This window comes from Sorex araneus, chromosome 3, assembly GCF_027595985.1.
Source record: "Sorex araneus isolate mSorAra2 chromosome 3, mSorAra2.pri, whole genome shotgun sequence".
NCBI lineage: Eukaryota > Metazoa > Chordata > Mammalia > Eulipotyphla > Soricidae > Sorex > Sorex araneus.
Window position 1 is genome coordinate 170415421 of NC_073304.1, and position 13518 is coordinate 170428938.

Genomic DNA, 13518 nt, shown 5'->3' on the forward strand with positions numbered 1-13518 from the left:
CAAGGAAGTTTATTAACAATCGTGTTAAAAGATCTCAAGATCTTGCAGTGTGGGTGCACACATCCCAACGGTGCACACACCTGCGAGAAGGAATGCAGCGACAGAGGCTGGGAGACACCGCCGGGAATAGTCCCACGGGCCAACACTGAGCTCCCAACCGAGGGGCTGCCCCTTTCCATGGCTGCAGGGGTGCAAGAAGACGATTGTTTTGCCACCCACTGAGATTCTTCTTGTAGCTCCTCGAATATGCAGTTCCACATCTGGCCTTCAGCAGGTTTGGATGTTGCTGTGTTATTTTATTTGCTCGGTGTTTTGTTTTTTCAGTGGGAAGTGGCAAGGGTCCCGCTTGGGAGCTTCGTGGAGCTGCAGACGTCCCTCCATAAAGCCCTCAGGAAGCATATTTGAATTCACATTTTGTAATAATACAAAAAGTTTCGATGCGCAAAACCCAAAGGTGGCATCGTCAGAAGTCAGAGCTTTGGCTACCAGAGGTGCAATTCTGAGAAGTTTTTTTTTTTTTTTATCACTTCATAGTCTCAGAAGAAAAGCCCCTTGTCCGACAGGCTGGCCTAGTGTGACCAGAATTTGGGGAACAGCAAGAGAAAGTGAGAATAGCACCTTAGAAGATGTTAAGACAGTAGGTTAAAAAAAAAAAAAAGTTATCTCCCTCTTAAAAAAGTGTCCGAACACTGCTCTATGGTTCTTTGAAGACAGATTTTAAAAAACTAAATTTGGTTTCCCTACCAGAGCTGCAGGAGGCAGTGGACAGCAGGGCCAACAACTGGGGTGACCAGAGGCCCCTAGACTAGCCGTTACTGTTCTCGCAGAAAGGACTCAGTTGTTCTGGTATGTGAAAAGAAAGGAACTGCATCAAATCATGATCCAGGCTACAGACCCGGATGCAAACCATGGCATCAGCATTAAATACGCCTCCCGATGTAGCCCCCAAGCGTGCCTAAGTGAGGAAGCAGCTGTCAAAACTGGTTCCCCATTCCGTGGGATGTGGCTTTCATCAGGTTCCCAGAATCTTTCTCAGGAGAACACACATGCAAAGGCTTAGCAGTTAGGTCTCCAGCTGCTGATGTCCGTGAGCTTGGTGCTCAAGCTCTCAGTGGAACTGCGGGAAGTGGTCTCACTGGGTTGGTCCACAGGCAACCACATACTGACAAGTAGGCCAAGTGGATGAGGTTTAACCACCAGGGCTGCAAACTGCCAACGGTGACAAGCTCAGCCTCTTTCTGTTGCTAACAGGACAAGAAGTCGGGAGACTTGGCCAAGGAACCTGACTCTACTCTCTGGGCCAGGCTAACCAGGGAGGCCACGCAAAATCTTGGCAATGGATTCCATCAAGTTTTTAAATAGACCGAGGCAAAAAAATAAACAAATCCATGATTTTTGGATAACATATATAGTGTATGTTGCTATTACATGTTATTGGGGTTTTTTTTTGGGGGGGGAGTCATACCCAGCAGTGCTCAGCAGTCATTTCAGAGGATGCGTGGGGGACTATATGGGGTGCCGGGGAAAGAACCCAGGTCAACCACGTGTAAGGCAAGCACCCTGCCTGCTGTACTATCTGTCTAGCCCCTAATGTTTCCAGGGAACCCTGAGAACTACCAGGGACAGGACAGTCTTGCTGCGAACACCAAGGCATGAGGAGAGGGGAGTTCATGACTCGGGCCTGGAGAGCGACCCCCACCACCCTATCCTGGGGACTCTGCTGTCTGTCTTTCCTCACATGTCACACCTACTTTAGGGGTTCGTAGGTAATTTCCAGCCCCTTAAAATCTGGAATATATGGCTCTAGAAAAGGGCAGAAAGCGGACAGAAGGTCTTGTAAGGACAGAAGGGAGAAGTACAGCTTTACTTCCCTATTCTCAATATTGTGCAAGAACCACTAGTAAATACCTTTGTTTACGCCAAACTAGAAAAAAAAAGTTTTGGTTAAATATACTAGTCGCCCCTTGAGAACTTTCAGAGAGTTTTTCTTGCCTGTTATTTGAAAAGTCAAGAAGGAAACCAGACAGCAGGGCAAATGGAAGACAGAAAAATAAACTGCACCCAATGAGACAGAAAGAATCCCCCCGCGCTTTCCTTCATAGTCCATTAATGATACATAACACTTTTAAAGCTCAGTCAAGCCACTGGCCTGCTGAATCCCGCAGAGCCCAAGGAGACAGGTTGAGCGCTCCCTGCGGACTCACGGGGACACGGTGCGAGGCACACTCGCTTGTTCACGGCGGCCCATGTGCAAGGGGCACATGACAAAGAATACTTTTCCCCAAGCAAACGTGTTTGGCAGCACGTCAGGAAGCAACATGCTCCACTTTGTAACAAAGAGACACACAGGACATTGGCACCAGCAGCGCGGCCTGTGCAGGGTCCTCGCTGGCATCATGGGGAGAAATCATGGCATGCATTCAAGGGCAAAGCCAAAACAAACGGCACCCTTCGGGGCAGAAGGAGGATTCCTCCCTTCAGGTCAAAGATGAGTTACCCAGAAGGGTCAGGCTTTGTCTCTTCTGAGCACTTTCGAAGAGTTTATAAATACGAGAAGAAAACTTCTTCAATAAATACACGGTGAGTCTTTGCTGGTGACCCCTGGGGTCCGCCACTGCTGGGGCCAGGCCCACTCTGCTTCTTGGAGACATCAGACAGGGTGCAAGTCCCGGGAGCAGGGGTCTCTTCCTCGGGCAGGGGGCGCTGATCAGTAGGTCTCTTCGTAGTCTGAGTCCTACAGGGCAAAGAGCAGTAGCTGGTTTGTTCGTCAGGGATAGCGCCAGGTGGGACTTGGGCAGAGCCCATACCCTAAGGGCCCCCCCACAAGAGGAGTCAACTGGGAGGGGTGACCTTAGCCGTGCAAAGCCGTAACTCAGCCCACAGCCCCCTGGTGCCTGTGGGCTGTGATGCTGCCAAGCCCTGGGGTTCTCTTTGTCCTGGTGAACTGTCTTTTCCTTCTATCTGATCGTATTTTTCCTTTCTCCGTGCCAGGTATTAGACCCGGGGCCTTTAAGTGTAGCACCAGCCTCTCTCGGGGAGGGGCTCCCAACCACCACAGCCCTCCCCCTCCCCCCAGCTTCACACTGTCCCATCCCTCCATCCTTCCAAGTTTTTCTATGCAGCATTAAGCGTGGCATACAGCTAATATATGAACTACCTGTTTGGCTGATTTTTAAAAGATTCCCTGACTGTCTCCAGCTCCCTGAAGGGAATGTGGCATTTCCTCTGGGCCTGAGAAGACAGGGTGTTCCGAGCACAGAAAGGTGAGTGGTGTGGGGACGGGCATTTTGGTTGGTTCTGTTCAGAACCACTTCCTACGTGCCTCACATCGGGCCTTGCCCCTCTCAAAGGCTCAGTAAGTAACTGTCAGATTAGCTTCTATCTGAAATGGGTATAATACACGTAAGAGCACTAAAAGCTTTTGTGTTCCCCAAAGGGCTGGTCTCAGAGCCTGTCCCGGCACTGCAGACCTTCCTATCAGCATCCTTTCATACTTGTTCACAAGACAAAGAGAAAATGGAGAACATAACCGGGAGTGTCCGATGGCCACAGTCAGTGGCCAAGAGCTGTCCCTAAGGCACATATGTCTTCCCCCGAGGACTCAGGGACAGTGCAAGGGTCCCAAGGCAGAGGGATGACAAGCTTTTGAAATTTCAACCAAGGCCTCCCACACAGGTATCTCTTACCGACAAGGGTAAGTCACCTGAAAGGGACTGTCACTCCCTTTTTTTCTTGGGGAAAAAACTCAGGCCCCGCAGAAAAGTTCAATCCAGGAGGTTGGGGTGGAAATGTCCTCGCCAGCCCTCAGGTGCACGGGCCCCTCCTCTCAGTTGCAGCCGGCAGAGGTGCGTTAGCAACCCCCTTCCCCACACTCTGTGTCCAGGAGGTGCCAAAAGAGGTTTGAGACCCAAACGCTTCCGGGAAAGGTCTCCATGCCGCCTCACCGGCAGGACAGGGCAAGCATCCCTGCTTACCAGGCACTCGACGCAGCGAACACAGAGGCGGGCCATGCAGTCATGCTCCTCCTCCTGGTCAGTGCTGTGGGAAGAGGACAAAGCCATGAGCTCCCACTGGGATAGCACTGCGGTCCTGCCCCGCTGGGGGCCCCGCTCAGGGCCAGCTCGGCCCCTGCCTGCCGGGCTGTCCAGGCACAGTCTTGATGGCCCAGTATTCATGCCCTGTCTCCACCAGGCAGCTCCATCACGCAGCTCCGACCACCTACACCTGGAGGCCGGTGGGGCTGAGTCCAGATAAAACAAACGCATGGGCTAAAGGGACAGGCGGGAGCGCAGGAGAGCCAGGTCTGACCCCTGAGCAGCCTGGTCCCCTGAGCTCCGCCAGGTGTGGCCCCCAAACAAAGCAACCCTAACAAGGGCATCACAACACACTAGGAGTGTCCCCTGGGAGCAGGAGGGCTGCCTGGCGGCACTTGGGAGACATGAGGGCCTGACCAGTGATCCTTGGTGAAGCAAAGGCCCAAGGATGAGCTGCTGCTCGGGCCCTGTGGTGCTGGGGATCTGGGCCAGTCTGGCAGTTCACAGGCCTGCAGGGGTACACATGGTGATGCCCAAGGACCGTGTGGCACCAGGACTTGAACTTGGGGTCAACGTGTGCTCTAACCACTGCACAGTAATGAACATCCTAATGATTAGCAATGGGATCCCCACTCCCCGAAGACTCGGGACAGCCCGAGAGAAAGGAGCTGGCAGCTGAGCTAGGAGACGAAGGAAGGAGAGAAGCATGGAGCAAATAAAGGCGGGAGGGACGGAAGTCTGGGTAAGAGAAAAGAATGGGGGCCGGGGGCGGGGAGGGGGGGTGAGAATGAGGTTCTTTCTGTTTAGAGGGAAAAAAGTAAGTTCACGGCAGTGGAAAGGGCTTGAAAGAAGAAATGGCCAGAAACAACGTGTCTGATGAGGGGATGAGGGGGAACAAAGCCTATTTTGATCATGCTTAGAAAAAGACATTATGGGTTTTTTTTTTTTTCTGGCTTTTGGGGTCACCCTGGGCATTGCTCAGGGGTTACTCCTGGCTCTACACTCAGGAATTACTCCTGGTGGTGCTCAGGAACCAGGAGATGCCAAGGATCGAACCCAGGTCAGCCACATGCAAGACAAACACCCTACCCGCTGTACTATCATCTGGCCCCACATTTTGGTATTTTATTCAGAATTCTTTACCTTCTGGGTCCAGAAGGTGGCAGGGGGGGGGTGGGGAGGCATGTAGAAGGGACACACACACAGTTTTCTTAGGAAGGGCCCCTCTCTCCCTTAAATAAACATGTGAGCACGCGTGCATGCACACAGACACACAGACACACACACACACACATATGAAAGGGACCCTGGGGGTTCTGACAACTCCCTGTGTGAAGCCCCTGGTATGGGCCAAGGAAAAGTTCTAGCACGTGCCCTGCAGGTGGGGGTTGGGGTCCTCCAACAGGGACTAGGAGAACCAACAGCATTTTTGTTACCTTTTTTTTTTTCTTTTTGGGTCACACCTTCTTGGCTCGGACTCAGGAATTACTCCTGGCAGTGCTCAGGGGACTATAAGGGATGGGATGCCAGAGATCAAACCTGAGCCAGCCGTGTGCAAGGCAAATGCCCTCCCCGCTGTACTAACACTCAGGCCCATTATTGCTTTTTTTTTTTTTTTTAATGTAGATCTGTTTTTACAGAAAAGACTGGCCTGCGCCTGTTCACCAGCAAGAATCCCACCTGCTAATTGCCCGTGATAACCACAGTTCAGTGACAGCATGGCTGAGGCCAGAGTCCTCTATTTGCTTTTCTCTCCACAGATATTTTTAAAGTCTCCTTGCTGAGGCATTTTCTATTAGAAGGCTTCAGTTGAGTGCCCAGATCAGAAAAATGAGAAAATGATTGATTTCTGGGTCTAGAGAAATCATACAGTGGGTGAGGTCGTGCCGTGCACACTGGTGATCCGAGTTCAATCCACCCTGGTAGGAGTTATCCCAAAGCACAGTCAGAAGCCAGCCCTGAGTACTCCTGGGTGTGGCCTGAAAAAAAAACTATAAATAAATGGCTTGTTGGACTTTCATATACATTTTAAAGGAATGATGGGACCAGAGAGATAGTACAGTGGGTAGGCAGGGTGTTTGCCTTGCATGTGGCTCACCCAGATTCAATCCCTGGCACCCCATAGGGTCCCCCGAGCCCTGTAAGCCCTGAGCACTTCCAAGTGTGACCCAAACACCAAAAAATAAAGTAAAATAAAATTCATCTTAAAAATAAATAAAAGGGGCTGGAGCAATAGCACAGCGGGTAGGGCATCTGCCTTGCAAGCGGGCAACCCGGGTTCGATTCCCAGCATCCCATATGGTCCCCCGAGCACCACCAGGAGTAATTCCTGAGTGCAGAGCCAGAGCCAGGAGTAACCCCTGTGCATCGCCGGGTGTGACCCAAAAGCATAAAAATAAATAAAAGATGAGATACCCAGTGCAGAACTGATCCTCTGAACCACAGTTTGCACAGTCAGAACCTAAAGCAGGACCCTGGGGCCGACTCAGAGCCACTCTGGCCCTCTCCAGCTCAGTGTGGACGAGACTCAGGTCCCACCATTTGTCTTCCTGGCCGCCGAGCAGGGCCAGGCTCCCCAGGAGGACTTTCCCCAGAAGTGACCAGGGGCCTGGGACCCTGACCCCCCACTCAGGGCTGCAGCTGGACTCACTCATCGGAAACCTCGATCGAGGACTTCTTGTAGCCGGACTTGCTCCTCTTCTTCAGCCCCGCAGACTTCCGCCCCATCCGCACGAGCAGCAGGACGACCACCACGGCCGAGGGGATGAAGACGAGGATGGAGAGCAGGGCCACAGAGGAGAGCATGGTGCCAAAGCCTGGGGTGGGGGAGGCAGGTGAGAGGCGGGCGGGCAGGTGCGGCAATAAAATTCTTTTTTTTTTTAATTAAGACATCACAATTCACAAAGTTGTTCTAATAGTCAGGCATACCACACCAATCCCACCACAAGTGTGAACTTCCCTCAATTCTTTTCAGTTAAAAGAAAAAAAAATTTAGTGTAGAAAGGGTAGAAAATATACTAGAATACCAAGAAAAATTAAAATGCAGTCAAAGGGCTGGAGAGCTCCATGGGCTAAGCACAGGCTGTGCAGGCGGGAGGCATGGGTTCCATCCCGGTACCCGAGGCCCACTGGTACCCAGGACTGCTGGGAGTAACCCATCAGCTCCAAGCCAGGAGAAGCCACTGAACACTGGGTGTGCATAACACTCCCCTGCCCCCTCAAAAATAACCACAGGCCCACATGTCTTCTTTCCAGGAAGTCCGTATGTTACTGTCTTATAAGATGACAGGGTGCTAGTTTGGCACACAGCCAACTTGGGTTTGATCCCTGGCACCCCACAGGGTCCCAGGAGCACCACCAGGAGTGGGCCCTGAGCATGACTAGGAGTGGTCTCTTAGCAATACCAGATGTGGCCCAAAAAACAAAAAGAACTGGGGAGAAGTTGAGGGGAAGAGAAAGAAGGTGAGCGGAAGGGGGAGGGGAGGGTCACTTGACAGACGGCAGGTCTCTAATGAACCCTGCCACAGCTCTGTATCTCTGAGTCTCTGGCTCGTATCCAGCTGAGGACTGCTTTGGGCTTTCTGTCACCAGGGAGTGACGCAGAGAGAGAGCCTGCCCCGGTGGCTCTCTGCCACAAGAAAGGCCAGGCTGCCTCCACTACTCAACTCGGGGGCCTTCAAGACACAGGCAAGAAACGGTCTCCTTCAGAGGTGGGAAGCAGGGGAGGGGAGCTGAGCCACATTCTGCTCCACACAGATCAACCCTGTTTAACTGGGGTCTGGTTTATCTACACACAAGATTTCCGGTCACCTGAAGTTAAAATCAACACACAGAGAAAGAAAAGAAAAAGAAAAAGAAAAGAAAAGAAAAGAAAAAAAAAAGAAAAGAGAAGGAAAGGAAAGGCAAGTAGATAGAAAGAAAGAAAGAAAGAAAGAAAGAAAGAAAGAAAGAAAGAAAGAAAGAAAGAAAGAAAGAAAGAAAGAAAGAAAGAAAGAAAGAAAGAAGAGAAGCTTTGACAATATTTCAAAATGAAAAATTTCAGTATGAACCGATTCCTAATGTATCCTACTAGACTGTTCCGGATAGCAGAGGTGCTGGGTCAGAGGGGCTTCCAAAGGTGGGGGACTGGGCTGATATCCAGTTTCTCCAGAAAGAGCCCTAGCGGGGACTGCACCCCACAAAGGCAGGGGGTGTGGCTGCCTCACCCCGTTCTGTGACTGTCAGCTCCGTCACTGGGATATTATGGTGCACGTCTGGGGGGTTCTTGACGGCGCAGCTGAACGTCCCGTTGTCCTTGAGGGTCGGGTTGCTGATGCTTATAGATGCGTCCCCTTTGTACACATCTCCAGCCCAGGAAATTCGGTCCCGGAATGTGCCTGCTGTGGTTGGGTACTGGAAAGACTGGTAATGAAAAATCTAAGGAAGCAATGCCACAAGAAGCAGAGTTAACGCCCAGGGTGCAATAAAAAGGCAGAGTTAAGCAGACACACAATAAAATAAAAGACCGTGTGGTGGGTTTTCCGGCTTGGGCACTTTTGAGTTTGGGTTGTTTTTTTTGTTTGTTTGTTTGGACCATACCTGGTACATGGTACCAAAGGTGAAACCCCGGGCTTCCGCATGCAAAGTGCTCCAGCTCACTGAGCCATCTCCCCAGCCCAACCAAAAAAAAAAAAACAGTTCTTCACTTCTGTTTTTCTTTTTGCTTTAAGTCACATCCAGCGATGCACAGAGTTACTCCTGGCTTTGCACTCAGGAATTACTCCTGGCGGTGCTGGAGGAACCTTATGGGATGCTGGGAATCAAATCCAGGTCGGCCGCATGCAAGGCAAACGCCCTACGCGCTGCGCTGTCTCTCCAGCCCCTTTATTTATTTATTTATTTTTAAATTTTTATTGAGCTACTGTGATTCTTCACTTCTATCATACAGGCTAAATAACAGATTCATAAAATTTGGAGAGGCAGTACAGGGGTTAAAGGACTTGCCTTGAGGGCTGGAGCAATAGCACAGCGGGTAGGGCATTTACCTAGGGCAGTCGACCCGGGTTTGATTCCCAGCATCCCATATGGTCCCCCGAGCACCACCAGGAAAAATTCCTGAGTGCAGAGTGCAGAGCCAGGAGTAACCCAGGAGTGCATCGCTGGGTGTGACCCAAAAAGAAAAAAAAAAAAAGACTTGCTTTGAGTGTTCTCCCAAGCACCACTGGGAGTGATCTCTGAGCACAGAACCAGAACCCTGAGCACTGCCAGGTGTGGCCTCAATACAACAGTAACACTAATATATTGAATAGTCAAAATCAAATTACTCAGAAGAATACCTGATAGAGAGTCTTGAGCTACAAATCTCAAACCTCTTCTGAAGTCGTCTAGTGTCCTTAGAGCAGCTCTCACCCCTAGGGGGGCGAGCCCCTGGGAGATGTCTAGCAACAGTCCCAGTTGGGGGGGCCTGACACAGTGGGGAGAGCACTGATGGCATCTAGTGGACAGGGGCAGAGCCTGCGAAAAGTCTACAATGCCCAGGACAAGCCCCCTCAGCCCCCACCCTTAGGAGCTGCTGCTGACTCCAGGCCGCCGGGAGGGGAGAACATGAGCCAGCTGCTCTGAAGCTAGCCATCCTGGCGATAACCAGAACCAAGCTGCCCAAATGAGGGGCTCAGGGACAAGGACAGTGGCTCAGAGCTGATCGGGCCACACTGCATGAAATGAAAAGGAGAATGTCTCACACCTGGTCAGCACCAACGTCCAAAGCACCTAACTGCAATACAGTATTTTTTTTCTTTTTCTTTCACCTCTCCTCTCATCCTCTCCCCTGCCCCCCACATGCCCCCCCCCACCACCACAGTGCAACCACCATACAACTTCCTCCTTTTTTGTTTACTTAGTACCTCCCGTCCTAGAAACCCAGGTCTTACAATCACTGAATTGCCCAACTGACACCACTCTGGAGGGGATGCTGAATCAAGTGCTGATGGTTCTGCTCACGCACTCCATCTGCGGGTAGTGCGACACAAAGCTCAGTGGGCACCCAAAGGCAGGGTCCTGAGCTTGCAGAAGCCAGCGGAGCAGAGATCACAGATGTCAAATGAGCTGTGGGATGGGAGGACCATCCCAGAAGAGCCTGGCAAGCTCCTCATGGTTTCATTCCCTTACCCTAAAAAGAGCCTTCAATCGTTAGGAAAAACAAGTACGGAGAGGCTGCTAAAATCTCAGGGCTGGGAGGAATGGAAACGTTACTGGCACCTGCTTGAGTAAATCGATGAACAACAAGATGACTGTGATACGATGATATCAAAAAAGGGGGACAGGGTAATAGCACAGCCAGTAGGGCATCTGCTGTCCATGCACCAATCCAGGTTTAATCCCCAGCATCCCATATGGTCCCCAAGCCTCCAAGCCTGCTAAGAGTGATCCCTGAGCACAATGCCAGGAGTAAGCCCTGTGCACTGCCAGGAAGGGCCCCAAATCAAAAATAAAAACAAACAAACAATAAAAATTGAGGTTACCAAGCAGTAAGGGAGAGGAGAGGGGAGGGTTGTGCAAGAAAGAAGAGCAAGAGGTGACATAAGGACACTGGTGGAGACTCACTTTGGTGGTGTCTGACTTTGTACATCAAAACCATACACGGAAACATGGCTGGGAGCAGGTTACCTAAACTTCAAAACAAATAACTAAACTGTGGGGCTGGAGAGAAGCAGCTGGAGCACATGCTTTGCATGCACGCGAGCTTTAATCCCCAGCACCTCGTGGTCCCCCAGACACAACCAGCATAGAACCCTGAGCATCGCCAGGTATAACCCAAAGCCCAAAAATAAATACAGGAAAATGCCCATTGACAAAACAAAGCCTGCTGTGTCTCTCCAAGACGAATCCACCTGCAGTTCCAAGGTAAGTGCCTGAAACTCAAATCCTTGCTATCTGGTGCCTCTGACAGACTCTAGCCCCGAAACTGTGACACTATTCTGTGATCTTAAAGGTCCCACATCCTAACCTGCGGGTGTTTGCCCATTTTCTGCTCAGCCTCACAGAGAACATCCCACATGAGAAAGGCTGTTGGCATTTAGAGTTTCTAATCCAGGAAAGTCCAACTGCCTGCCCTGCCCTACTTCGAGCCAAAATGAGGCCAGTTTCAGGCTGCTCCGAGCAGAGTGAACTATTTATTCTAAGTCTCAAGCAAGTGGGCCCCTGAACAGCCTGGCTTCCTCTGAGGTAGCTGCCAGCTCAGTTTCAGCCGGGTGGCATTCACGAAGGGCTCCTAAGACACATTCAAAGCTTGTACATTTAAATCAACAGAGAACGCTTTTTGCAGTGAATATCACTGAAAATACTGCCGAGGACCCCATCTCTCACACACAGCTTTGACCTTCACGTTCTATTTCTTTTTGTGTTTTTGAGCCACATCTGGTGTTGCTCAGGAGACCACATAGTGTGAGGGATTGACTCCTGTTCACCCTCATCCAAGGCGGGTGCTTAGCCCACTCAGCTACGACTCTAGTCCCAACCTCCACGTTCCTGAGTGCCTCTACCCTGAGCTACAGGGGCTTGTGAAGGCCAGAGAGAGAGAGTCCAGGCTTTGGCACTTGCCTTGAATGCCACCAGCGATCCCCGGCACCACACAGGGTCCCTTCACACCACCATCAGTGATTGCTTGCCACTGAGCCAGGAGAAAGCCCTGAGTCCAGTCAGGTGTGGCGCAAAAACAGAAAAAGAAAACAAATGGGGGACAAAAAAACCCCTCCTGCTTCCATGGGCTGGAGCAATAGTACAGAAATGATGGCACTTGCCATGCTTGTGGCCAACACTGGTTTAATCCCCGGCACCGCAGACAGTTCCCTGAGGAGCCCCTGAGCATTGAAGGCTGTGACACCTCCCAAAACAAAAACCCAAACCCCAAAATCCTGGAGGAGGCACCGAAAGAAAAGAATATTTGGGGGATGGGTGGGCGGGGATATACCATCTGGGAGTTTGGACCACAGCAGATAGTGCAGGGGGCGTGCTCTGGTTCAGGAGGTCATGCAGTGTTGGGGATCTCCCCTAGGTCCCCCGCCTACTAAGCATGTGCCCAGCACATGTGCCCAGCACCTCTCTGGCCCCGGGAAAGACTTTTATAGCATTACAAGCTCCAAGCAGACATCGACAGAGATTCGAACGGTAACTCATGTTTTATTTGTGTGACCAAAGTCTACTGCTTCTGATAAGGCCATCTGTCGTCTGCGAGAGGAACCGTTCCCTTGATGGCAGCTGTATAAATCAGTGCTGGTGTTTAAGCACTGGGAGAGATAAGCCACGAACCAACACACAGGCAGATCCGCTGAGATAACTTCACACAACACAGCACAAGCGGCGTGCAGAGAAAGAGCCTAGGACTGAGACCAATGGGATTTGTCCGCCCAGCGGTCCTGGAGGGACCCTTCCCCAGCCCGTCTGAGCTCAACATGAAACTAGGAAACTACACAAAAAGAAATAGCAGAGGGAACACAATCAAACCACATTTCCCCTGATAATTTTTTTCCAATAGCTTATTTGCAGCTTTGGGGTTTTTTTCTTCTTTCTTTCTTTCTTTCTTTCTTTCTTTCTTTCTTTCTTTCTTTCTTTCTTTCTTTCTTTCTTTCTTTCTTTCTTTCTTTCTTTCTTTCTTTTTTTGGGTTTTTGGGTCACACCCAGTGATGCTCAGGGGATTATATGCGATGCTGGAGATCAAACCCAGGTCAGCCATGTGCAAGGCAAGTACCCTATATGCTGTACTATCTCCCCAGGTCCTATTTGCAGAATTCTTACATAGAAAAATCAAAAGCACAGCACCAGGGAGAAGACACATGATTATTCTGCATGCGGTGAGCCTAGGTTCGATCCTTGGCACCAAACAGTCCCCTGAGCATGCCCGGTGCAGCCCTGGGGGCCCCCAACCACCATCAGGATGGTCTGGCACATCCCAGCACCGCTGCACCACTGGGCCTGAGTGGAAGCCCATCCCCCACCAGGCCCTTGCACTGAACCACTGACCTCGTTGGCCAAGAATCTCTCTGAGGAGTCCCCAGGTTTTCCAAGTACTGCTCTGGGAGCCCCTCCACCCCACCCAATAAGAACAAATAGATAAAAAGAGGAAGGAAAAGTCCTCTACCCATAGGGTCTGACCTTCTCACACCTACAGCCCAGCACTGGCCCACGGACCTGCAGCTGAGACCACTGCTCCCCCAGCCAGACAGATGCCTGAGACGGGAGAAGCTCATCTCCTGCTATTCAAATACAAGTGCATCTTCTGGTCAAAGATGACAAGGCTGAAGGGTGCCTGAAACTTGGAATAAAAAGATTCCAGAGGACTCGGGATAGAGCTCAGCAGTGGGGCACTTTTCCCTTGCCTGTGTAAGGGCCTGGGTTCAACTCCCAGGAGAACAACAACAACAAAAGTTTAGAACTGTTGACAGCAGAAGTTTCCTTAAAAGTTTCCCTAAAAGTAAATACTTGGGGGGCTGGAGCAATAGCATAGCAG

At 50.9% G+C, this 13518-nt stretch overlaps 1 protein-coding gene across 2 annotated transcripts in view; it reads right to left on the bottom strand.

Annotated features, from left to right (window-relative positions):
• MPZL3 (myelin protein zero like 3) overlaps window positions 1-13518 on the bottom strand; it is a 25820-nt gene continuing 12302 nt past the window's right edge. For both annotated transcript variants that reach the window (XM_055133250.1, XM_055133251.1), the window contains exons 3-6: window positions 8240-8450; window positions 6685-6850; window positions 3975-4038; window positions 1-2734 (exon numbers count right to left, since the gene is read on the bottom strand). In XM_055133250.1, the coding sequence (XP_054989225.1) occupies window positions 2708-2734; window positions 3975-4038; window positions 6685-6850; window positions 8240-8450 (468 nt within the window). In that variant the 3' untranslated portion in view covers window positions 1-2707. The remainder of the gene's footprint in view (window positions 2735-3974; window positions 4039-6684; window positions 6851-8239; window positions 8451-13518) is intronic.